The following is a 25,867-nucleotide window of genomic DNA, read 5'->3' on the forward strand; positions in this document are numbered from 1 at the left end:
GCTGTAAGACACTAAATCCAAGTGTTCCCAAAGAACAGGACACACCTACAAACTGGCCAACCTGGGTTGCACTCCTGGGAACGAGACACGGTGGATCTAGATGCTGCCCTAGTTGGTTTTGTGTTTCAAGCTCTCCGCTTAAGTTTCCTGTTCAGCGTTCAGCGGTTTCCAGTTTGTTTGACATTTTCCTTCCCTTGCCCTGCAGCCTGCAGGGCAGTCAGTTGCAAACAGTCCAGGGGAAACCGCAGGGAGGTGCCAGCTGAAGAGAGACTAGCACGAGGCTGCATGGACCAAACCAAGCCTCTCATAAAACCTCACGGAAGTGAAACCTCAGCAAAGCAGGCTGAGCTTCCTCTGAAAAAGGGAAGTCTGCGGGTGAAAGCCACCAGCACGCACTTACAGGCTTCTCTGGACGGGCATCTGAAGGCCACCTGGCAGGGTGTGTGCATGCTGAGGAGCTGGAGAGCAGCTCCATTTTCTCTCTTCCCTGAGGGGCCAAGGCAACAGCCAAACTGGTAACACTACACACTGCCCGCAGGATGGGGCTCTGCCGTCGTGAATCCTTCTGCAAGGATTGCACGGGCAGCCTTGAGGGAAGGCAACGCACAGGTGAATGGAGTGATGAGGAGAAGGCTGCCGATCCGGAGCAGGCTTCGTGTCCTTCAGAGTACCCAGGGAGCACGCTAATCATCGCATGTCAGATTGGATGGACCGAGTCCTGACTGCCAGCACCGCCTCTGGGGGCACCTACCCTTGATGGCGATGAGAGGAGAGACAATTCAATGAGCTGCCTAGAGCCCACTTGCACTGAACAGAGCTCAGGTAGGCCAGCATTGAAAATACTGTGCTGTTTCCATGAACTTGTAACTCAGAACTTAGGAAGGATTTTGTCAGTAGATGCAAGAACGTGAACGCTGGCACATGCAATCTCAAGTATAAATCTGACACCTGCATACATCAGTAATAAAGCAATCTCTCTTTACCTGCGCGTGGTTTCAGCTTCTTTTCTATGGGGCAGGAAAGGCAAATTCAGAGAACTTTTCAAGAAAATTATTTTAATCATTTTTTCTTGCATATCGCAGTTTTATGAAAACATATGGATTTGTAACTTAATGGAGTAGCTGAACTGTACTGACCTGAGAAAGTGTCAAGTTCCATTTCAACAATTTTTTCTTTTCTTTTATGCTGCATAGCCTACTGGAAGCTGTAATACACTGCCAGAATGTAACATACTACCATAGAGAGCGTATTCACTTTTTAGAAGATAGTTATTACTCAAATAGAGATTACAACTCTCAATATATTCAAAGACACTCAGAACTCAAAGAGAGATTATTCCTGACAATTAAGAACCTGTAACCAGTGCCTAAGCCAAATGGCACCGTGATTTTCAGATGGAAGGCTGCAGAATAAGGTCAGAATGAAGGGCTTTTTTTTTTTTAATCAACAAACAAACGAACAAAAAAACCCCACACCACTACAAGGAAAACATGAAGCAGGCACAGCAGGGTGCAGACATATTCCCTGCTTTAAGGAAAATAAACATTTCCTAACTGGTAGCAGCCACCCCCTTTTTCTATTGTGTACCTAGATGTCAGCTCAACAGTCACCTTCTCTGAAGTGTTCTCACACCATTTTCATAATTACTTGAAATCAAATGCTGATGTTTGTACTAAAGCTGCTACGAATCAAAACTGCAACAGCTGTAAAATCATCTATTATGGATAAACAAAGACACTAAGTGTCCTTAAAAGTCTAGCAGATAAGCCACCAGACACCAAAATCTGTTGTTTTCATTTTTTTCCATTGTTTATTGTACAACTAATTTTCAATTTTATCTGACATGCTGTAATTTTATAGCAGGGAATAATGAGCACAACATGTACATGGTCTACGCTGGACAAGTCCTGTTTAATCTGTTACCAAATACCTTCTCAAGAGCAGGGTGGGGTTAAAACCTCATGTCTCAAGTCATTTTTGCCCATTTTCTCTTCTCTAATGCAGCTTGACAAACAATCCAATAAAATATAAAGTCATTTGATCCCAAGAAACACCATGAGAGATTCAAGGCATCTTAAGAAACAGAGCAGGCTACAGAAGTCAAACACATGAAAAAGGAAGAGCTTATGCAGTTAATCACATCTGATTTTCAAATCCCAAGGAAATTTCAATAAACCAGTATTTATAGCTTTGAAATATTTTTTTTTTTTAATAGCAGTGTTTACTTTCCTTAAATAAGTTACAAAGGGGAAAATTAACAGTAAAATAGTCACAGTTTTTCATTGAGAAAGACTGTTTACAGTTCCTCAACAGCCACAAGGATGGATGTGAGATAAGATGCTCTAGGCAAGTTCCCAGGATTCTACTGTGGAGCTAGAAAGAGGTCCTAGGACATGTCAACTTATGTTTCTGTACAAATAACTTTTAACCTCTAGGAGTTTTCTGAAGAAGTAAGTCTCCTCTGGAACTAAATTTTAAGGGTGTTAATAGTCTTACGTATGCAAAGAGAAAGTCCTCAGTTCCATGACTCAAGAAGAAATTACTCTGATATTATCTATCCAGTTTTGCTATATCCCCCATACGTTTGTCCTGTCACCTTTGCTTTCTACACTTTCTCGCACAAAGCAAGTTACATTTACTGCAATGGAACAGAAGTCAGCGAAGCTTAACAGATATAACTGTTGAACACTGCCCTTTCCACTAAAACCTCACACTTAAGTTTTGTATTTTACATACCTTTCAAAAAATTGTCTTCAAAGAACTGGGATGTGACTTTCTGTGGATAATTCACTCCAGCACCCCAAACAATCAGTGGTGTTAAAGTCTCTGAGGGATGACCAGCTCCATGGGAACCTAAAATACACCAAAACAAAAACAATGTAAGCTTTAACATGCATAGCGTAATAAATAAATGTTTACACACAGTTTTTATTATTGGACGTATGCTAAGATTCTGTTATAGGAACAAAATTCAAGGTTGAATTAAGTCGGGAAACTGGTATCACTTAGGTCAAGCCTATACAAATATAATGTTGTATATGAAAAAAAAAGAAAGAAAGAAAAGAAGCTTAATACAAAAACTAAAGCCAAAGCGTTCAAAAGCCTTAAGGCACAGAAAGTCACCTGTTCAAATCCTGTTGCACGTGCCTGTTCCTGAGTGCTCCATGGAAACTGGAGCTGGTTGATTTGAGCAGTTAGTTAGCTATGTGCCTAGAAATCACACAGAACTGATCTCTGTGGTACTCAAATAAGGATTAAACTTCAATTTCAAAAACAGGAGACAAGATACATAGCATCTGCCATCCTTTCCCGGTGATGCAAGTTCATTTTTAAGGCTTTAAAGCCTGGTAGCACAGTTTAAGAATTGATGAAACAGCAGGTCGTTCTCTGAGAAATTTAATTCCCTCCAGACTAACATATCAGCTGCCCAAAGGAGAAAACTAAAACTGCAACATCTCAACACAGCTGCACTGAAGCAGAAGCCACACAAGCTTGAAAGAAACTTTGGTCATTGGATTCAGTGGGTGAGGTGCAACAGCAGTGACATAATCCAGTCTCAAAAGTAATGAGATGGTTATACAAACTATGCTGGTCAGGGCACACGCTACAAGACTATACGCTTTATTTGTATGTGTGTGTAGACACACAGCCCCTCCATATGTATATTTTAATCATTCAAGAGGATAGAGAAAAATGCATTGCTTCAAGGGCAGATTTTTTAAAAGACAAAAACAATTAGAAATTTGGAAATAGCACTGAGGTTGCCTGTACAATTGCTATGGCAGAACTGAAAAGCCAGCTCTGCTTTCTTTAAATAGCCACACTGGTCTGCAAATAAGATTTCAGACATACAGAAATCCCTTGGAAGGCATTCTCTGGGCTCAAAAGCAGCAAATATTCCTCCTCACGGAATATGGGAAAAGAACAGATGGAGGTCACACTTCCTCCATCCTCCATGCATCAGCTATTTCCTTGTATCACAGGAGGAAAGTACGGTTTTTGGTGAGCTTTCATTTTATCTGAGCTACCAGCTCTATCAGCATTTTAGTGACAGTGTGCCTCCATTAACACTGCAAGACAGATGTAGCTGAGAGAGGCAGCTGTACCCACCCTTCCTATTTTAAGGACCAGGTTTCGGTCGAATCCAAACTTAAACTGAATTATTTCAGCTGGGTCAGTTCCCTGTTTCACCCATCAGCACCCCCGAACGGACACTTTTTTCAAGGGAAAGGGAAGGAGATGGTGCTGCTGGTTTAGGTTTCTGTTCTCCTGTCCAGCATACCACACAGCGGTATGTTTGTCAGGAGGGCAGCAGGAACAAGAGGCCATGAGGGTTGGTGTGGGACTACCTGTGTTAGCAGTCAGGAATCCCCTCTGAGGTCAGCTTAAAGCAAGGTCATGGAGTCAAACTGAGAAAGCAAGTGATTTTTATCAGCCTTTGCTAACAACGGCTGGAAATCCTCACAACCCTCTTAATTATTTATTTAAATCTGGTGCCCATCCCGTTCTGCAAATAGTCACTGAAAGACTGTAGCAGTTGTGGATACCACAAGCTTGAATAAAAATCTACTGAAGTAGCCTTCAGAAGGCTGGCTATGGGCCTCTGCCTCTTCTTTGGGTTTGCTCTTGTATTCACTCAGGTCAGCTTTAAAGTTACTGACACTTCTGGCTGAAGATCAAGCTTTCACTTCTGACAGAAAGGAATGACAGAAAACTGTGGCAGACCAGTAGTTCTCAAAGCCTGAAGTCTTACTCCTGTCACCTTTCATTCCCCCTTCAAATGTTCCAGTACATGAGAACACCTCAGAATATATACAAATATATTTTATTAACAAGACTACCTTCTCTTCCAGACAAACTAACAGCAAAGCTGATCTGTTTTCACCTACTGAAACAAACACATGCACTAATTGGAAAACTAATCCAGGCTAATGCAGATGAAAGACAGGTCTTTGAATACCTTAATATGGCATCCATTTTATATTCACACACACACCTGCTGAAGAGTACACAGGACACTCGGTAGACAGCAAGCTGCTGATGAGCCAGCAGCATGCTCTTGCAGCAAGGAAGGCCAACAGCACCCTGGGCTGCGTTACCAGGGAATAGATCCAAGCAAGGGATTACTCTCCCCCAGTAAGGCCTTCTGAGATAGCCTCTAGGCATTGCATCCAATTTTGGACTCCCCCAGAAGAGGAAAGACATCAACCAACTGGAACGAATCACAGAATGGTTTGTGTTGGAAAGGACCTTAAAGATCACCCAGCTCCAACCCCCTGCCATGGCAGGGATACCTCCCACCAGACCAGGTAGCCCAAAGCCCCATCCAGCCTGGCCTTGAACACCTCCAGGGATAGGGCATCCACAGCTCCTCTGGGCAGCCTGTGCCAGGGCCTCACCACCGTGTGAGTGAAGAATTTCTTCTGAAAATCTAATCTAAATCTCCTCTCTTTTAGTTTAAAGCTATTTATTCCCTCTTGTCCTGTCACTGACAGAGCGAAGAGTTGTTCTCTATCTTTTTGGTACATCCCCTTTACGTATTGAAAAGCTGCAACGAGGTCACCCCAGGGCCTTCTATTCTTTAGGCTGAACAGCCCCAGCTCTTTCAGCCCTTTCTTCGTAGGAGAGGTGCTCCAGCCCTCTGATCATCTTCATGGCCCTCCTCTAGTGCAATTTCAGTGAAAGGCCACCAAACTGGTCAGAAGAGCACATGCCTTGTGAGGAGAGGCTGAGGTGCTGGGATTTGTTTAACCTGGACAAGAGATTTGTGTGTGCGTGTAGTGGGTTTACGTGGCAAGGTTTTGGTAGCTGGGGGCCATAGGGGTGGCTTCTGTGAGAAGGATCTAGAAGCTGCCCCATGTTTGGTAAGGGCCCCACTGCTGACCAGAGCTGAGCCAGTAAGTGATGTTGTTTTGCACCTCTGTGAGAGCATATTTAAGACAGGGAAAAAAAACCGCTGCGCCACACTGCAGCTGGGAGAGTGAGAGGAGTGGGGAACAGCCTTGCAGGCGCCAAGGTCAGTGAAGAAGGAGGGGGAGAGGTGCTCCAGGCGCCGGAGCAGAAGTCCCCTGCGGCCAGTGGTGAGGACCATGGTGAAGCAGGCTGTCCCCCTGCAGCCCATGCAGTACCACGGTGGAGCAGGGTTCCACGCTGCAGCCCGTGGAGGAGACCACGGTGGAGCAGGTGGACCTGCAGCGACGGAGGCTGCGGCCTGTGGAAGACCCCTGCCGGAGCAGATTCCAGGCCGGACCTGTATCCCGTGGAGAGGAGACCACGCAGGAGCAGGTGACCTGGCAGGAGCTGCTGCCCGTGGGGGATCCAGGTTGGAGCAGTTTGCTCCTGAGGGATGGACCCCGTGGTACGGACCCATATCTGGAGCAGTTCTTGAAGAGCTGCTGCCTGTGGGCAGCCCACGCCGGATCAGTTCAGCAAGGACTGCATCCCGTGGGAGGGACCCCACAGCACAGGGGACAAGAGTGACCGAGAAGGAGCGGCGGCGAAGAAGCGCTATAGACTGACCATAACCCCCATTCCCCTGCACCGCTCGGGGGGAGGAGGTGGAAGAGGGTGGATGGGGTGGAAGGTGCTTTTGGTTTCTTTCCTTTGTTTCCCACTTCTCTAGCTTGTTAGTGATAAGCAATAAATCTTACTATCTCCCTATGCTGGGTCTGTCACGATAATTACTGTGCGATCTCCTCGTCCTTATCTCAACCCTTGAGCCCTTTTCATCGTATTTTCTCCCCGTTCCTCTTTGAGGAGGCGGAGTGAGAGAGCGGTTGTGGTGGAGCTCAGCCACCCACCTGAGTAAAACCACCACAGTGTGTGTGTGTAGTGTGTTTGTAGCAGGACACACAACAGCAGCCTGCTTGTACCGCAGTGTCAGTGAGTTTGCAAGATGATGGAACCAGGTCTACGCTGTGCTATATGGCAGAAGGATGAGAGACAACAGGCATGAGTTGAAACAGAGGATGTTCAGACTGCAGATAATGGAAGTGTATTCCTCCCCTGCACAAAGACAGCCAAGGAATGGAAAAGGCTGCCCAAAGGGGCTGTGCAGGCTCCATCCTTTGAGGTTTTCAAGGCCCTGCTGAATAAAGCCCAAGCAGCCTCGTCTGATCCCAAAGCTGAGTCTGCTTTGAGTGGGTGGTTGGACCTCCTGAGGTCCCTCTGATCATATATATCATACAATATCTGTCTTTATATATATATACACACAGACACTTGCATATACATATATTTAAAAAATTATTACTTTAAACAAAAAAATCAAATTTCAATTTTATTTTAAGTGGCAGCCAGCTCAACAATAAATAATATTCAAAGCAGACCATTTTGCAAATGAGCAGATGGCAATTAGGCTGATTTTGAATAGATATGAATACTTTTGTCATCTCTGACAACAGAAAGTTTGAATAGCATCCGCTAGAAAAGTTCAGGATTTCACACGGTATAAGATGCTGAATTTTGGCATGACCACACCTTGATTCAGAAGTGTCACAATTAATAGCTACGAGCACACACAGCATAATAAGACAGACTTATCCCTCCAGTTGGTAGCATGCAAGGACAGCAATGTTCTTAATATTATTGGAGGAAAAAAGAAAGGGGAAAAGATTTGTCTAAAGGATTTGACCTCAGGAAACTCTCCTCATCTGCCCTAAATCTTGTTATATCAGAATTGCCTCCAGTCCTTCAGCTGCTATGGTTGTGCCCTTCACAAGTGCCCTCTGTGAGTACCAGCCTGGCTGGCCACCTGCCTCGCTCTCCTGTCCTCACCGCTGCTCCTCCTACTCTCCAGCACCAGCCTCTTCTAAAAAGATCGCGCAGCACTCCCATCCTTTCTGGTGTACCTAAAAGCACAAGTGGAAAGACAGACCACCCCAGAAAACTTGGTCACCTGCTCCCAGTCTGATTCACCACCTTTCCCAGGCACTCACAGGACCAAAGTGATAACTTTCTGTCCCACCTGGACTTGAACAAGACCACCTTTGCTATTGGCAACCAAATAAGTCTCCTGTTTGGACTCGTTTTCCTCAAAGAGGTACTGACAGAATTGGTATTCAGGGCTTTTTCTCCCCCTTAGCAGCCACTAAGAGAATTGGAGTTGAGCTTTACCTTTTTTTTTTTTTTTTGTCAGTTCTGTTTAGATATGCAACTCAGCTGTCACAGGACTGATGAGGGCCCCTGCAGTCCCCATTAATCATTTCCTAATTCACATGGGGTTCATACACAAGCAGTACTTATCAGATCAAAGCAGAAGCTCCAAAGCTTCTAATGGGACAGAGCTCTAATCCCACTCCAGTTATATATCCCACATCTGACTCCCACCCATAAACTCAGCTGACTGTTAACATTTAAAAATGCTCACCCCAATCTGTCATTCCATGGTCAGAAGTTAAGATAAATGCAGTTTTTCCATCATTTCCATAGAAGCTTTCAAGCATTGAAGCAATTTCTTTTACACCCTCATCAACTTTTCTAATATTCTCCTTGTACTCCCTGGAGAAAAAAAAAAAAACAAGAAGTTATTAGATTCAAGGTAGCTTTTGCGTTTGGTATAAAGCAAGTTATCCACAGTAATTATGCCCAACTTTACTCCTCACAGAACCTCAAGCTAAAAAAAGGCATTCTAGATGTAAAACTCCCTCTCCTCTAAGTCTAATGTGAGATACTAAACTGTCACATTGCAGTTGGAAAGTCCCTTAAACTACAGTCTCAATGGCTTTTTGTTTGTATTGCAAACCTAACCGGTCCTTGATTGTGGACAGCTTATTACCCACAGTAATGAAGCAAATTTACCAGGGGGTGTAGTGACAGGACAAGGGGAAATGGTTTTAAACCAGAAAAGGGTAGGCTTAGATTAGATACAAGGAAGAAACGCTTCACTCAGAGTGTGGTGAGGCCCTGGCACAGGCTGCCCAGAGAAGCTGTGGATGCCCCATCCCTGGAGGTGTTCAGGGCCAGGCTGGATGGGGCTTTGGGCAGCCTGGTCTGGTGGGAGGTGTCCCTGCCCATGGCAGGGGGGTGGAACCAGATGGTCCTTAAGGGTCCAACCCAAACCATTCTGTGATTCTAAGAATTAAGAATCATAATTAAGGAATTCCAGAAAATTCAAACATTAAATTAGAAGTTTCAGAAGATATTTTAAACTAGTAACTAAGACTTCACAATGCAAGAACTGTTTTGAGACTATTCATAGATCAGCACAGATCCCAGAGTTTGAGTCAGAGTCTAAACCTAAAAAATCATATATTTTTTTAGAGACAGTGACCAAGATTAACTATTGGCCAACCGATTTTCTATTTGTTGCTGTTGCTAAAGTCAAGTTGAAAACACCAAAATAGAAAAGAACACGAGACATACAACAAATATAAACTTTGGAATGATGTAGAAAATCAGAACAAGGATTCTGCAAACATCAAGAGAACAGAAAAAATATAAAATCCTATATACAAAACATTTGTCTAAACAAAAGTAAATCTCTCAAATACCCTACTGCAAGGTGAACTGATGATGAATACTGTTAATAATCTAAACTCTTCATTCAAGTGTCCTAGGAAAGGTAAAGAATGGCTGACAAATTTCAGCATCATTATTTCTGATCTTACTTTTTTCTATAGAACCAGCCTTACAAACTTTCAGCCATGCAGAATCCAAAAATCATTTACATTTTACATGTGAAAATGCAAGTCCCTACACATCCTCTAAATCATGTATAAATTAAAGGACCTGCTAAAAATCAGATTTGAGTAGAGAATTGGAACCAAGCACAAGGCATATAGCAAAAACCAACAACAATCAAACAAAAAACAAACAACAAAAAACTTCTATACAGAAGACCTTAAAACAAGAAACCCCTCAAAATTCAGAGCATAAGTAATCATGGTGACATACATGGCCTATTGTAGAAACCCTCAGGACTGCAAGTCTTGTTTGGGGCTTGATAAAGAGCAAGGTCAAGAAAAAAAGAGTTACTGTATACACTCAACACTAATAAGAAAGATATACTTAACCTCTCCAATTACCTTGAGTTTGGCCGATGAGCATGTCCATTCGTGTCTATGCCTAGCAAATGCAGGAACAGAACCACTTTTTCTTCATTTAGTGCAGAGAACAATGTTTGATTACTTCTTGAAGAATTAAAGAAGCTCTGTATGGAATAAGCCATTAAGATGTTAATCTGAGAAGAACGGACAAAGATGACAGGAAGCCTATTAAAACTAAAATGCAGCTGGTTTTGCATCAAAATACCAGTAGTTATGACGGAAAAATTGCTTCCCAATTTACTTACTTTACTTACTACCATCAATATAGTCAGTCCAAGGTTCCAGCTTATCTAGGACAGGCAACACTTAAGTATTTTTTTTCCTAGTTTCATTAGGGAGACATACCAGATGACTGTATCAACCCTTCTTTGCCTCCTACATGTACGCAACTACGCACCATTCGTGAGCTCCACTTACAGCTTCATATTTCTATTGATTTTTAAGCTGGGAGCGAAGTTCTCAATACTGCTGCTTTGGAAGCAGATTCTGCAGGGCTGAGATACCAAGCTACAACTCATTTGCAGAAACCAAATTAAAACAGAACAAAACAAGACAGACTTTGCAAATACAAGTGCTACAGAACATACATCTGCCTTGCACATGTCCAACTTAAGCATCCCCGAGGCAGATGCCGGGGGGGGATTTTCCCCTGAGATTGTCTGAGTCTTGACATGGCTATTCAGAGTTAGACCAGCCATATTACAGCAATGCAAAATGCAGGCAGACAGCTATTTCAGCATGATCTCCCTAGAAACAGAACTGCCCGAGGAAACAAGGTTGGGTAGGATTTCAGTCCAAAGAGCATCCAGAGGACCTTTCAGTAACAGGAACATAGAGAAAAGTGTCTTTGAATTTCACACAGGAGCCTAGGAAGAATGCTGGTAGACACAACGAACCATTTCTGTCGCCAAAGGGAAAAGCAACCTACCACATACCTGTGATGGCGGTGGAGCTGCTAAAAATTAAAGCTCACACCTTGGGTAAACTGAAGTCATTGTACCGAGAAGTAAACCAAGCTGGCAGCAAGACCACCATGGTAAGCTGCGTCAGGATGCCACGACAGTACTCAATTCCACCCTTTTTCCCCCTGAATACAGCCTAGCCACAGACTGATATTTGCCTGCTCCATCTCTTCTCCAAACAAAAAAAGTCTTACCCAAGCCCAGAGATGTTTTAAATGAAGGTACAAGAGAAAAAAAAGCCATCTGATTGCATTGTTTAGAAAGCAGTATAATAATTTTTATAGATGTTTCCATTTCCCACGTGTCTGTCCACCTACACATATTTGACCACAAACTGAAGAAGCCTCCCAGAACACACCAATAATTTACAGGATACTGTATAGTTCTGTTTTATTTTTAATTAAATATCAGTACAGAAACAGGAAATTACTGGACTTATATCTTAAAACATAGATGAATGTTAGAAGAAAGGTACTTTACATCAAGGCTTAACAAAGCAAAAGAAAACTCTAAGAGGAAAACAAGGCTTTATTTTAGAGAAGTTCCTGTGATGCTCCAAAAATGCCCCGCTCCCCCAGCACCAGCCACCTCTTAACCCTAAGCAGCAGCAGCCAGAACTGCTTGCATAACCTCAGGCTAATTAAGAATATGGCAAAGGGAAGGAGAGTGTAACTTGAGAGACAGCATCTCTTCAAAGAGCAAATGCAAACTTTATCCCATAGAACATTTTTAAAATTGCATGCTCCAAAATGCAAATAGAAAATTCACTGCAAGGAATTATCTTAGGCTGCTAAACCTGACAAGCTGATAAACAGGAGACTAAACAGTTGGGGAAAAAACAAATAACCTTGCTCAAGTGGTTGCTGTACTGCGTGCCCAACACTATCCTCATAGCCTTCTAAATGCCTCCTGGCTTTAGTACCCATTCACAAAACTTGAAACCTGTGGCCACTAGTTGCCAAGCCACCACTGAACGTTAACTACATATTTGTCTCTATTTTTTTCATTTAGCTTTTATTTGCTCTGTTGAGTGATATTATCTCCTTTGTATATTTAAGCCAAGTGTCCCCAAGAAGTTTTGGGGTGGGAATAAACAGTGAGGCTGAGAGAAACCTGGCCTACAACTCTTTACTAGGAAGCTGAAGAGGATATGGAGCCAGACTTCTCTGAAACACTTGACAATAGGGCAAAGGACAAATTGAAACACGGGAAATGCCAGTAAGATAGGGACTTACTACTTGTTTTTATTACTTTCGAAACCATGAGTGCAGCCAGATCTTTGAACAGGTACCTAAAGAGGCTGAAACATTTCTGCCCTCCAAGATGCTCAAAACTTGAGTGGGAAGGCCTGAGCAACCTGCTGTAACTGGAATTCCTTCATGCAGGGAGCTAGACTAAATACCACTAGAGCTCTCTTCCAACTTGATTTTCCTTTGATTCTGAGTTATACTAATGACAAGCTTTACAAGGAATAGATAATTCCATTCCCGGAATCCAACTAACTTTTCTGTTTTCCTGGTAAATAAATATGCTGGCTACAACTGAACAGTTTAGGAAGATCAATAATAAATTTCCCATTAAAAACTTTCACAATAAACTGAAAAGTTGTTTATAATGCTTAAAACATAACATTTAAAAGAGAAGTGGGGTTTTAACATCTGTAAATCTTAGTATCATAAGAAATGTTAGTGTCACACCCCTCCTTGTATTGGAAAAAGCAAAGAAAAGTGTACCTAGAAGGTCCAGCAAATACCTGCTTTACTATGCCTGAACAAAATATAGACTTCACTGATATCTACCAAGTTGTTGAGGGTACCTTGTTCCCCCCAAAACAGAGCCTTCCTTGGAAGCACAATCCTTTCGTAGAGTTGATAAACTGCTGCTGACTGCATGGATGCACAAGAAGAAAGAGACTAAACAAACTTCCTCCTGCCACAAAGCTTCTTCACACACAGATCCAGGACAACTTAATTAAATTGGCTGATTAAAGTTGTGCACACTGATGTGTGCTCATGCGAGAGTTTAAATGGTTATGCCAATTTTTAGATGCAAACTAAAAAGGCAGGATAAAAATATGTATGTCAGGTTTATATCCATAGAGCATGCTTATGCACAGCAGCGCTATACATTTAAATAAATCATTCAACCATCATACTGCTAATTAAAACAAAGCTATTTGTATTGAAATCCACATCAGGTCATGGCACATGGCTTGCAGAGCTTCAAAGGTTAACATGATCCAGTTCTGGACTCCAGCCTCCAGCAAACGTACAAGGAACAGTCTGAAGGCTTGGGTGGCCTGTTTCTGGCAGAAAGGGACCAAAGGAAGAAATACTATGGGCAAAATGAAAAGAGAAAGAAGCTTGCTATCTGCATCTACATGTCCGTTTAAATCAGAAGACATCAACTTCATATTTTAAAAGTATTTTGACCCTGTGGTCATAATAAATTGTGGTCAGACCACTACTGAGACTCATCTCCAAGAGACTGTATGAATACTTGGAATATTTTAATCATTTTATACTAAATACGATTCGGTTCAATCTTATAAAAGCGTTTTTCCCCAACATTTAAAAAAAAAATCAGAAATGCATTTTGAAATATTTATTTATTACTGTTAACCTAGCCTTATAGCATTTGTTCCCTTTTTTTTTTTTCAGCGCAAAGTCAAAGTATGATCCAGGTAAAGGTCATTAACTGAAAATTGTTGGGTCACATCCTGCCACATTCCAGTTGGTCTGCTAGTTATTTTTGAAGGTTTCTGGAAAAGTCCAATAACCCCATACCTAAGTGGCCTAGGTGGGTGTAGTAGCACCCACAAACTACTACCACACATTAACATGCCACAAAGCTTTAATCGAGCTGCAGATAACCACTCACATCATCTAGTCTATACCTAGCTTCCTCTGTTCTCAGAAAGGGCTAGGATGTCCTTATACCATAAATAGACATTGTAGGAACTATAAAGAATCTTATGTTTTTTCCTCCACTCATGACTTAAGAAATCTGCTTCCAATGCATACACAAATACTAGTCAGAGTTTACATACCTCCTGACTAATTGAGTTTCTGCTACTTAGCACTTTTGAAGAGAATAAGCAATTCCACAGAGACAGAGCTAACAGCCATTAACATTACATTATAACATTAGTCGGCCATTCTCCATTTTATCCCCATCTTTTGGGAGGCAGAGGAAACCGCAAAAGGCCTCGTGATGTTTGGGACCTGCTAACTACACAGCAAAGAGGGGGCACACCTTTGTCTTTTACTTCCTAGAGCAGGAGACACAAATTCGGGGACCAGAAATGCAAGACAAAGTCAAATGATATGTTGTTAAGCATTTTCCTGCCTTTAATTTTATCTCAAATACGTGTTGTAGAAAAAGTAGACTTCAGATTTCAGCACATTATCATTGTTACCCATATATTCACATCAGCGTGGCTGAGACAGATGCTGGAGTTATAGTAGAAGAGTGACCTGTTTCAGGCAGCCTCAAGTTTCATGCTTCAGAAGCAATCGCTGATGTGTAACTGAAGAGATGATTAATGAAATGAGTATTTTACACTAGTCAATCAAGTCCTACCCATTCACAGCATGAAATTTAGATAGGCAAAATAAGCCTCTACAATAATGGTGGGTGCTGGTTCCAAGGAAAAAGTCATCAGCAATGACATATATTAAGCATATCATTATAGTTTGAAATAAGAAATGTCATTGTGTGTTTTAAAACAAGAGAAAGGTAGCACCACCCTCATATACCTGTGCAACTCTAAATGACAGCAGGGTGTAACTTTAAGGCAACTGTTCAAGGGTAACTGACAGCCTAATTTGATTTGTATTATTCATACATATTACAACAAACAACCTGGCACAGGTGCAAGTTCAGAGAGGGCGATGGTTAAAAAACAAAACAAAAATCATCTTTCTGCTTGCAAACTCAGAAAATCACTTCCTTTGAACACTGGTGACTTGTAATAAACTTTTCAACCCTACATCATCGTTTTAAGCAGGCCCACCCTTGGCTTCCTACCACTGATGCTGATTTGGTTTATATATTGGTTTATTTGTTTTTATTTAGGTTTGATTTGATTTACACTGCAGCTAATGTTAATGTATCCAGCCCAAAGATCACGTGGAAGAAGTTTATTAAGACTTGAACTGCATTTAACATTGTTATGAGACACAGAAAGTCAAACCCCACCTAATCACTCCATTGACGTACAGACTTATGCACCAACACCCACTAACAGCATTTCTTAATTCAGGACAACTGAAGTAGCACAGCATAACATGAACACAGGAATTCACAAATTAAGTACTATGTGCATTGGATATTAATACAAACAATGGTAATATCACAGAAGACTGTCTAGCTGAGCCGAGCACCATGTGAATGAGTAATCCTGCTTCAGGGCCTAAATTGCCTTTTTAACAAAACTAACCATGGCTCCTCTGGCAGTCACGGCATAGCATCAGCCTCAGCAGATAATCAGGAGTCATCTACACGCATCAGAACAAGCAACCTACTTGGAGTAGGTTGAGTCCTGACAGAAATTAAGCGAATAATATTGCCCTTTTTTTTTTCCATAACGAAGTCCTGTTTCTCCCTACCTCATTCAGGTAGGAAAACACCTCTAAGATATCATCTAAGTCCAACCTTTAACGTAGTATTGACAAGTCCACCACGAAACTGTCCTACTAAGTTCTACCTCTAAATGTTTCCTGAAGACCTCCAGGGATGGTGACTCAGCCATTTCCCTGGGCAGCCTATTCCAATTCTGCAAGACCCTTTCAGTAAAGAAATTTTTCCTAATATCCAGATACTTGTTAGGAAATTCTTAACTAATCACACAAAATTTTAAACAGTCTGTAGTACTCTAAAAAGATAGGTTTCAGATAATATGCAAATTTAAGTCTAAGGAAAGCCAAGAGTATTTGTTAAAAGGGTACGTTTATTAGCATTTTAATTAGTATTGAATGACACACTTCCTCTAATCTATTACATGACTCATGATAATCAATTCAAGCCTTTTTTTTTGTTTAATACTTACTGCCTCAAATGATATCTCTTTCAAAAATTTATTTTCCAGATCTATAGTAAAATAAACGTTACCTATGTTTTATACACAGGTAGCATAAGAAGATTCTTTGCTCACCTTTACATGGTCAAAAACCCAAGTGTCAAGCTTGGATGCATCTTGTGCTCCAAAGTCTTCACTTTCTGCTGTGTAACAAAATGTATAAACATGATCTCCAGAAGCACCTGCAAAAACAATATAGATGGAATAGGAGACAACAGAAAGAAAAGTTTTCATCCTTTTCCCTTAGTAAAAAATACATGAATATTAATGCATAGGAACACAAATCCATCAAGAATGACAATCCTGAGAGAATTCAAAGAAGGACCTCTCCTTAAATTATTCCAGCATTTATGTTTTTAAGCCTGGATACCATTTTTATCTCATTAGCTTATCAGCATCTTTGAGGAGGTTGAGCAACAATGTTATCCAATACACTCACGTGAGAAAAAAAACATAGAAATTGAACAACTTCCAGTTAAAGCAAGTTAAAAAGCTTAGTTTTGAAACAAGTAACTCCACTAAAACTTCTAACAGGAAATTAGACACCTAGAGCCTTATTTTAGCACACAAGTTCTTGTTTTTTTTTTCTTTTGTTATTTGTTTAGTAAATTGTACTTAGCTTTCGGTTGTTAAAGTGAATCATACAAGACAACAGGATATCATGTAGGCCTTTTATACAGGAAACCATCACATATTGCATACAAGGCAGGCAACAGCATGGGGTACAACATGAGGTCCACTGATGCAAACACACAGCATCTGAACAAGATGATTTCATCCTGCATTCACTGTCCACAAAGTAAAGCAGAAAAAGAGGGGGGGAAAGATAATGAAGACCTAGAAGAAAGTAAACTTCTGAAGTCCTGGAAAGATCTGAAATTAGGTGCAGTTTAATGAACTATTCAGTCAGTGGCTGAGCTGTTAACAGCTTGGGAATGCTATTTCTACTTTGACTACATAAAATCCCAAAGGGGAGACATTCTTCTATCAGTTGACTGCCAGTCAGCATGTAGCTGATTTTCTGGATGTCAATTGTATAACGCCATTTTGTAAGCTTCCAGGCTTGTGAATGGACTAACATCCCAGTATAAGGGAGCTGTTTAACCAAGATTACATCCAAACCTACGCAAGTGATGCAGGTATTTCAGGCCAGAAAGATGAAAGCTGGCACAGATCTGGTGCAGTTCCCCCTGCTGTCCCTCAGGAGATCTTACTACTACTTATAACCCAGAACACTCGCTGCATTTCTCAGTCTGAAAGAAAAGAACAAAATACTCCAGGGCGCTTAAAAGTGAATTAAGGAGTTCAAATTGGTGGATAAAGGAGCTCAAAAGAAGAAATAAGCCCTGGTGATCACTGTAAGAATGACTGATGTTCAAAGAGGTTAGAGTGCTGTACTGTTTTTTCTGTAGCATTACAGAACATCGGACAAGACCTGTTTTTGTGAGGTACAACACCAAAGAAGCTACACAAAAAGCATGTAGCTTGCAGACTGAGTAAAGGAATGCTACTAGTTATCTATTCTAATTTCCACCAGAGCAAAAGAAACTAACCCTGCATTGTTAAAAAGAAACACAGTGGCTAAATGAGGCCATATGAGGAAAGCTTTGGAGTGCTGGAAAGATCTTATAAAATGATTTTAAGAAACAAGGAAACAACCAACTATACAATATTATTTAATAATATTTTATATTTCTGTATTTTGAGAGGTGACAGGCAACAGTATGCCTGATACTTCTTTTAAATGTGGGGACAAGGCAAGGAGGAAGCAAAGATGTGACAGAGAAGCAGACGACAGCCAAGGATGAAAACATCCTTAAGAAGCACAGAGCTCTACTGTGTTTAGTGGTGCCATTACACTAATGGAAATAACATGGAGATGCCAGAAACCCCCACACCAGATACCAGCTGTTCCTACTGCAGACTTCTGCCTGGCATGTTGTCTCAGCCCTTAATACCAAGATTCAAATAGTAGGGTTAGGAATAGAGTTATCCTCCTACAATAAGATTACATCCTTTGGAAATCAAAGTTCTCATTCTGCTAGCAAGACAGTTCTGTGTCTGACAAGTCTGTCACGGGACACCAGAGCCTACACTAGCAGGAGACTTTGGCTGGCAAATTTTACACGTACAAAGGAGGCAAAGAGCTAATGAAGGCACAAGGACAGTCAGATATGGAGCCAATAGAGTACACAAGCAACAGACAATTGGCACCAAACAGAGCCAGGTGAGGAATGTGAAAAATTCTGCTTTTTTCCAGTTCCTTGGTGTGCTGTAGGAACAAGAAGAGGTGATGGAAAGGTCTGTTTCAATCTGAATGTAAATACTGAGGAGGCACAAACTCTTCACAATAACCCTGGCACAGGGTTGTCCTCATGGTCTTGATGATACCCTTCTCAGGGCCCAAGAAACCATGGCCCTAGCATTGCAGCTGGTTTCCAAGAAAGGGAACTCTTAAAATCATAGCATATCCCAAATTGGAAGGGATCCACAAGGAACATCAAGTCCAACTCTTGGCTCCACACAGGACCACTCAAAAACCAAATAATATGTCTGAGAGCCTTGTCCAAAAATGCTCCTTGAACTCCAGCAGGCTGGGTGCTGTGACCACTGCCCTGGGGAGCCTGTCCCAGTGCCCGGACACCTTCTGGGTGCAAAACCTTTCCTTGACACCCAGCCTGACCCTCCCCTGTCCCAGCTCCATGCCGTTCCCTCGGGTCCTGTCGCTGTCCCCAGAGAGCAGAGCTCAGCGCCTGCCCCTCTGCTCCCCTCGTGAGGGAGCTGCAGGCCGCCATGAGGCCTCCCCTCAGCCTCCTCTGCTCGGGGCTGAACAATCCAAGGGACCTCAGCTGTTCCTCACACGTCTTGCTCTCTAGACCCTTCACCATCTTCACAGACCTCCTTCAGACTCTAATAGTTTTATGTCCTTATATATTGTGGTGCTCAAAAACGTACACAGAACTTGAGGTGAGGCCTCACCAGCACAAAGTGGACCAACCACTTCCCTCCTTCAGATATCATGCATATGAAGTATTTTGATATAGACATCCAACAGCATTTTATTTACCTTCTCTATAGAATCCACAACGATCTGACTGAAATATTTATTTTATGACAGAAAAAAGACCTGAAGATAAATAATGCCAGCAAACAGGATTTTTCACTCCTTGACAAAACCCAGCAGGTATCATATATTCTTCATTTGTCATCCAACGAGAGTGGTGAAACAGTTAAAAGAATTCTGAATATTTTGGCATGATAAAAAAAATAAGACTCATGTGACCTTACTAATTTTCAATATGGAAAGGAGGAGAGAGTTTAAGCTATGCTCCACTCATCTTCTTTTCAGCTTTTTGTGAAAGCGAAGCTAAAGTTAACAACTACTTGATTCCATTCCTTTCTTTGTTATAGAAGCCAAACTTTCCCACTTCACCTCTTCTTCGGAAACTCATAACAAAGAAATGGTCAATGTCTTTATTCTATACATGATCAAAAATAGATTGTTTATAGATAAAGCTTATATTGGAGAGAAGGAAGAAGGGTAAGAATACTTTTTCCAATAACAAGTTAAATCAGCTTTATATCACGAGAAACTGCTTCCCAGATAGCATCTACTTCTCAAACAGTGCTGCACTAAACCTTTCTCAAGCAGTGCAGCCATAGGCCTTCAAGGACAGTTCATTTTTGGAGGATTCTAAAAAACAAAAACAAAAACAAAAACAAACCAACCAAACAAAAAAAACACAGCTACATTGGTGTCATTCAGAAGAAGCCATACTGAGACACAAGACAACTGTATGGAATTACCCTTGCACACCCCTGCAGAAAACATCAAAGCTGCTTCCAGTCCCCTGCTTATCTTCTTACTCAAAGAAAACTAACAAAAGGACAGGGCTTTGTAAAATTCTTGAATTCCCCAAATATTTTCCCAAGGATACGTCCCTAGAAATGTAAATAATCTGTGCAAGGGCAGTATACTACCTTTCCTCTCTCCCCAGTCACCATCAAAATATTTCTAAATACAAGCTGTTATCTGAGGTCATGGGAAAGTGTAAACTACTAGGATATATTTTTACAGCTTTTCATAAACTTAAATTTATATGGACCAACCTAGGAATAGGAAAAAAAAAAAAAAGAGGTGTCTGTGACAGAGGAGATACTGGGGGGAATGAGGAGAGACTGGAGTTCAGAAAAAGAAGTAAGAACTTTAAACCAAATTAAAACATGAAGTCCTTTTAATTATGGGTGTTTCTCCTTTAGTATGGTGACAGAATTAAGTAAAGCCAATTTAAATGGATGATAAATAGGGATAATAAAATAGGGATATCTTCTTAAAAGCTTACCGTTTCTCCACCCAGTCTTGAATTCACAAACTAGAAATCACATGTACAAAAAATAAACTTGAAACATGTCATTCACCTTCTTCTCTAACTTGAAAATTGCAAGTCTTTCTATTTTATTACCAGATAACTATGTGTTAAAGATTCACAAAATTTAAACCTTACCTTTTGCAAACATTGGCAAAATATCTGGGCTTCCCCAGCTCCAGGTATATTTACTTTCATTGAAAACAGAGTCAAATTCCACTGGATTCTCCTTCCATCCTGTTAAACATACATAGATTTCAACTGGATTGCCAAAAGGTTTCTTTGACTTATAAGGCTAATAGTCCATGCAAATTTTCTTTTTTTTTTGGGGGGGGGGCGAGGGATGGGGGGGGAGGTCCCTTCTACTCTTTCACAATGAACCGCACTCTGTAGGTCTCAGTTTTACTTCTTTTTACCTCTATTTGCAATTAGTCCCCCATTCATCAAGAAATGAGCTGAAAACCTAAGCAAATCTCATTATGAAAGGATTCAGACAAACAACACACAGCTGGTTTACCTTCTACAAAGCTAAAATTTTCCTGAATTCTAAATTCCCTGTTATCTGATTGCAGTTTTCAACATATTGTGCATTAAGTTACACACACGTATTATAGGACCAGTAATCATGTTCCACCCTTTCACAAGAAAACCTTAAAGACTTTCTGTGACAAGGCAGCTGACAAATATAAAGAGATCCTCTTAACAGCAATTCAAGCCAATCCTGCATTCGTAACAGATGTCAGAAGGAAGAACCTTCTGACTAGAAGCCTGGACAAGATCAGGTAATTCCTCTCACCCTCCCCTTTCCAAAAACAACACACAACATTACAAGTGTTCCTGGGGGAAGGCTTAGAAGCATACAAGACAGCAAGTTAGAAATGTGAAGGTTTGTTCCATATTATTAACCAACAAGCATTCACCGACAGCAGCTATCTCCAGCTAAACCATAGCTGAAGTTTCCACTTCATTTAGCTACTGATCCTTCAACTCCACCTGACAACGGTTCAGCTAAAACACTGCAGTTTACTTTTGTTTGCAACATTTAACCACCTTCCATTACATCCCAAATTATAATTTAAAAAAATATGTTACATGAAAAGGTAAATCCAGAAAGTTTTTCTGCTTTTAGACTTAGGGTGCTAAATTTTACTATGTTACAAAATATTAACTTGTGTAATGCATTTTCATAGCTATCAGTATTAACACTGGGAAAACTATCCAAAATGAGGTTTTTCCACATAATCTTGTTATACAAACCACTATGCAAGTATATATCAATCACTAAAATACCTTATTTTGGAGGACAGTGTTTAAAACTTTGGGACTGGCATACCTTTAGCAACTGCACTGACGTCTTCATAAAACCCAGCTATCAGTGCAACATGCCCTGGTCTGGATTCTGTTGGGACCCGGGTATGAGAGATGCCCCAGCTGCCATTGTTCTCCAGAATGCCCCTGGAAATAGGATACAAGGCTGTTAATGCTTGTGACTTCTTGCAAGTAAAATATTTTGCAGATAAAAAGAGTGACAGGTAGGATGCTACACAGGGAATACAAAAGCCCAGATTAAAAATAGATTTTTTGCTTTAGCCTGCTGTGCAGCAACTCAAACCAAACATTAACTGAAAGTAGTTCTGTATTATAATATCCCACAGATAACATTGCTATTGTTGACCACCAACACTTCAAAGAGACTAGTTTAGCTGATGTTTTACAGCACTTACATGTAACGTAGAGTTTTTTTTCGTGCTGCTTTCTAATATGGCTTAACTCCCCCATCCCTGCCCAACAAATTGTTGCTGTCTGGCATTGCTTTTCTTTGTTCTTTCCATTTAGCTTGAAAGTTCAATCTTCCTTTGCTCATTAAATATGCTCAAGTATAATTAGTTCTTGGGACCATGCCTGTCTTCTTTATCTATGCTTAATCTTGGAAGCCAGCAACGGGAGGATATAAACCAAACGTGAATGTAATGTGCAAATCATGCGAACAACACGGAGAAAATCCAGGCAAACCTCATATCTTTTGCAGTTACTCTGAAGTGAAGGAGAGTAGGTTCTCACCAAATACAAAGAAATAAAGAAATTGTCTAGGGATTATACACATACAATAGCTGTAAGATTAAAAGCAAAGAAAATAGAGGACAAAGCTCAAGCATAAGAAACAGGCTCAAACTGTTCTTGTCTGCTAAAGATATGAACAGCTGGAACCTGTCAGAGAGCAAGCAAGCGAGCATTATCATCAAATGTTTTCTTGTCTCCATCTTCTGGAAGCAGAGAAACATTCACTGCCCACTGTCAGGGTGGTGGGTGGAAGAAGAGATTAAAACTCAACATGACATACCTTATACTAATGCTCAGGAAAAAAGAAGCAGATTCTTTTGAACAACAAATCCAAATCAATTTTAAGAATCAAATCTACCAGAAGTTACTTTTGTTGTTCAAGGTGTAAGTTACAAAACTCGCTGAGTTTGAATGCGATCGAATGTAGATCCCAAGTTCATGTTTTGTAACTTGATTTTTAACAGATAGACCAATCTGGTTTTATACAGTTGTTAATTACAAGTTCTGTACACTAAACACATTTCTCTCATGAATGACATAAGAATCAAGCCAGAACATAGAATATTTAAGGCATGACTGTGCTCATGGAATTCATAGCTTATATTCATCTTGGATCTCACATTCTCAGGCCTACTTGAAAGTTCACGGGACTACTTTGAATAGCCTAAATATTACAGAGAAAAATGAAAGAGGCAATACAATTTTCTGACATTATTTCTAGCTATCACCTCAGCCAAGTTTTAAGACAACTCATATTGAAAACAAGTACTATTCTGAAAAAAAGGGATTTAAGTATCAGCTAAAGAGGTTTCTAATTTATTCTTACCGGAGACTGATCAAGATATATTGCACTAGCATTAGTGGAAGACTTAAGACAGATAAAACAATTTTGGCTCTCCTCTCACTTCACTGTAACAACAGGTAGGAAATTGTTTTAATTAGACTTTGATTTCTACCCCTTGGATTACTTCCCAACTCCATTTTGCCAAAGTTAGAAAGTAATCCTTTTCATTTGTTTCTGATGGGTTGCATTAACATGTCTGAAGTGAACAATAACATAAGGAATATAGTCAGAACATCATTTACCTTTTCAAAATTCACTTAGCCATTTTGAATTATTTCAAAGCCTTTTACTCAGAATAACTGTTTTAAAAATTCATTTCCCTGACAGGACAAACATTAGCTACCCATAATAGTGATGAATATGATATAGTAATACATACAAAACGTGACTGACAAGGAATAAAACATCCTTCTTGCAGTCCTCATCAGCACTACCACAGCAGTTCAGACCACACCACCTGCTGTCCCTTGTAGCTACCACAACACTGCTGGTTTGGTTGGAACACAACAGATCTTTCAAGAATATTTGTAGAATAAAAGCCTGAGTACTCGGTATACATCAGCCAGCAATCTGTTCCAACCATAATGGATATTTATTAACTTTACATGCCTACTAAAACACCTTGCTTTCATTTATAGCACATTGCTACATGAATAACTCTTGCTCATTTAAAGAGAATCTTTCCTCCTTAACGAAACAGTAGTTCCCAAAGTGCTCCACCTGCACGAGACAAGTAATCTGCCTATTATGCTGCACACTAAAGCAGGTAAGGGACTGGACGCTTGACACTTAAGAATGAACGTGCAGAACAGTGGACTTGATATGCCCTGGTCTGCCTTGCCTTCCACCTTTCAGAAGGCACAGCATGCTGCATGCTTTCATCTCACATATACATGCTCACACATGCATTTATTATTTATAGGCAGAATGAAAGAACTAGAGATAGACAGATGGCACCTCAAATCTCACTGGCATTTTACTCCGGTGACCTACCAGTATCTTTTCTTCTTAGGCAGCTCTTTCCTCCACTTACCCAGGTCCTTTCAGCACAGGTGACAAGGTTTTACTTACACAAGTTTTGGAATAGGACAAAGTAAAGCAAAGACAGAGAAGTACAAATTTCCCAATACTGGACAAGCTAATATATGGTTTGCCTTATTACTAGAAAGGTGTAATAACGCTGAATTTCTGAAACTGAAGAACTTGAGACACTTAACGGCTGGAAAAGAGGTTATTTTGGCCCCAACACACCACTGCTCCTAGAGATGGGGCACTATGGCATTCACAACCTTATGATGCTACAAAAGACCAACAATTCTAGTACTAAGAAGAAGAATCTGCTCTGGAAGAGGCACGAAGTCCACCACTAAAAGAAGGTATGGAAAACACACTGGCCTAGCATAAAGCACACCTTACAAGAACCCTAACTCAGCCAGAGAAACAGTTACAAGTAATCCCACACAGGATGGCAAGCACTAAAGCACAGGCTTCCCGGATTTCTATAGCAGACTGGAAATGCCATAGCAGCTTCAGATTTGATTGATTACGTGGATTTGCTCTGATATGCCAGCCAGACCTCAGCTATTACACAAAAGCAGTCTTATTTAGCACCATCTCCTTTTTTTCAAGTTTAGGCAATTATTTGTCTTATGATCAAGTAACTATCTTGATATAAGGAAACAAGGAAGGCTGGAGAACGTTAACTTTAATCACTCAAAGACAAGGCTTTTAGCATTCCTTTCTGGCAGCATTATTTTTCCACGACCTTAAACCAAATCATGCCATTATGCAATGAGAGATGCTAGAGATAGCACAAGAGAGGCAGCGGGGTCATGCACGCAGGAAAGGTGGAACAAACAGGAAGAGGCAGCTTGCTGTTAGATCCGTTCAGCCCATCTTTTTTAATCACTCCTTACGAAGCCTCAGCAGCAGCTTAGAATTGGAAGACAGGTGCGTTAATGAACTACTCCTGCTAAACTGAACATCCAGGAAGCAGTTTAAATAAATGACTCAGGTTTCAAAATTGATGCCATGCAGAGCGTAACTGCAAAAATTTGCCACTTCAAAGGCAGAGGGAAGGCAGTACCAAGCCACCACAGTTGCCTTTGTTTCTCTTGTTCCTATGAGAACACTTTTCATCATTACATAGAACTATCTCCAGAAGCTAAACCTTCTGGATCAGAAGCGTTTTTGGATGCACTTACCGCAGGTAAGGTGCATGGGAAGTGTCGTTGCTATCCAATTCATACAGCGAATCTGCCCGCAGACCATCGGCAACAAAGAGTACGAGACGTTTTGCTGGAGGTGGCAGTGGAGTCTGCTGAGGGGTCATACCATGAACCAGAGGAGAGCTGAAGTAGATGTCAAAAATGGAGACCAAGAACACAAAATGGACAAGGAGACCAGCAAGTATGAAGACTGGTATACCCATGGTAACAGGGGGCTGCCAAGGCAAAGTCCAACACTGAGAGGAGTAAGAAAAGCATAGTTAGTCATATGAGACTTAG

The 25,867-nt window shown here is 40.9% G+C and overlaps 1 protein-coding gene across 3 annotated transcripts in view; it reads right to left on the reverse strand.

Moving 5' to 3' along the window:
• Nucleotides 1–25,867, reverse strand: part of PIGN (phosphatidylinositol glycan anchor biosynthesis class N) — a 111,165-nt gene that overhangs the window by 70,013 nt on the left and 15,285 nt on the right. For all 3 annotated transcript variants that reach the window (XM_040547948.1, XM_040547950.1, XM_040547949.1), the window contains exons 2-8: nt 25,565–25,824; nt 21,789–21,910; nt 20,594–20,692; nt 16,164–16,270; nt 10,026–10,150; nt 8,369–8,499; nt 2,737–2,853 (exon numbers count right to left, since the gene is read on the reverse strand). In XM_040547948.1, coding sequence (XP_040403882.1) covers nt 2,737–2,853; nt 8,369–8,499; nt 10,026–10,150; nt 16,164–16,270; nt 20,594–20,692; nt 21,789–21,910; nt 25,565–25,791 — 928 coding nt within the window. In that variant the 5' untranslated portion in view covers nt 25,792–25,824. The remainder of the gene's footprint in view (nt 1–2,736; nt 2,854–8,368; nt 8,500–10,025; nt 10,151–16,163; nt 16,271–20,593; nt 20,693–21,788; nt 21,911–25,564; nt 25,825–25,867) is intronic.

This window comes from Cygnus olor, chromosome 2 (assembly GCF_009769625.2).
Source record: "Cygnus olor isolate bCygOlo1 chromosome 2, bCygOlo1.pri.v2, whole genome shotgun sequence".
Taxonomy (NCBI): domain Eukaryota; kingdom Metazoa; phylum Chordata; class Aves; order Anseriformes; family Anatidae; genus Cygnus; species Cygnus olor.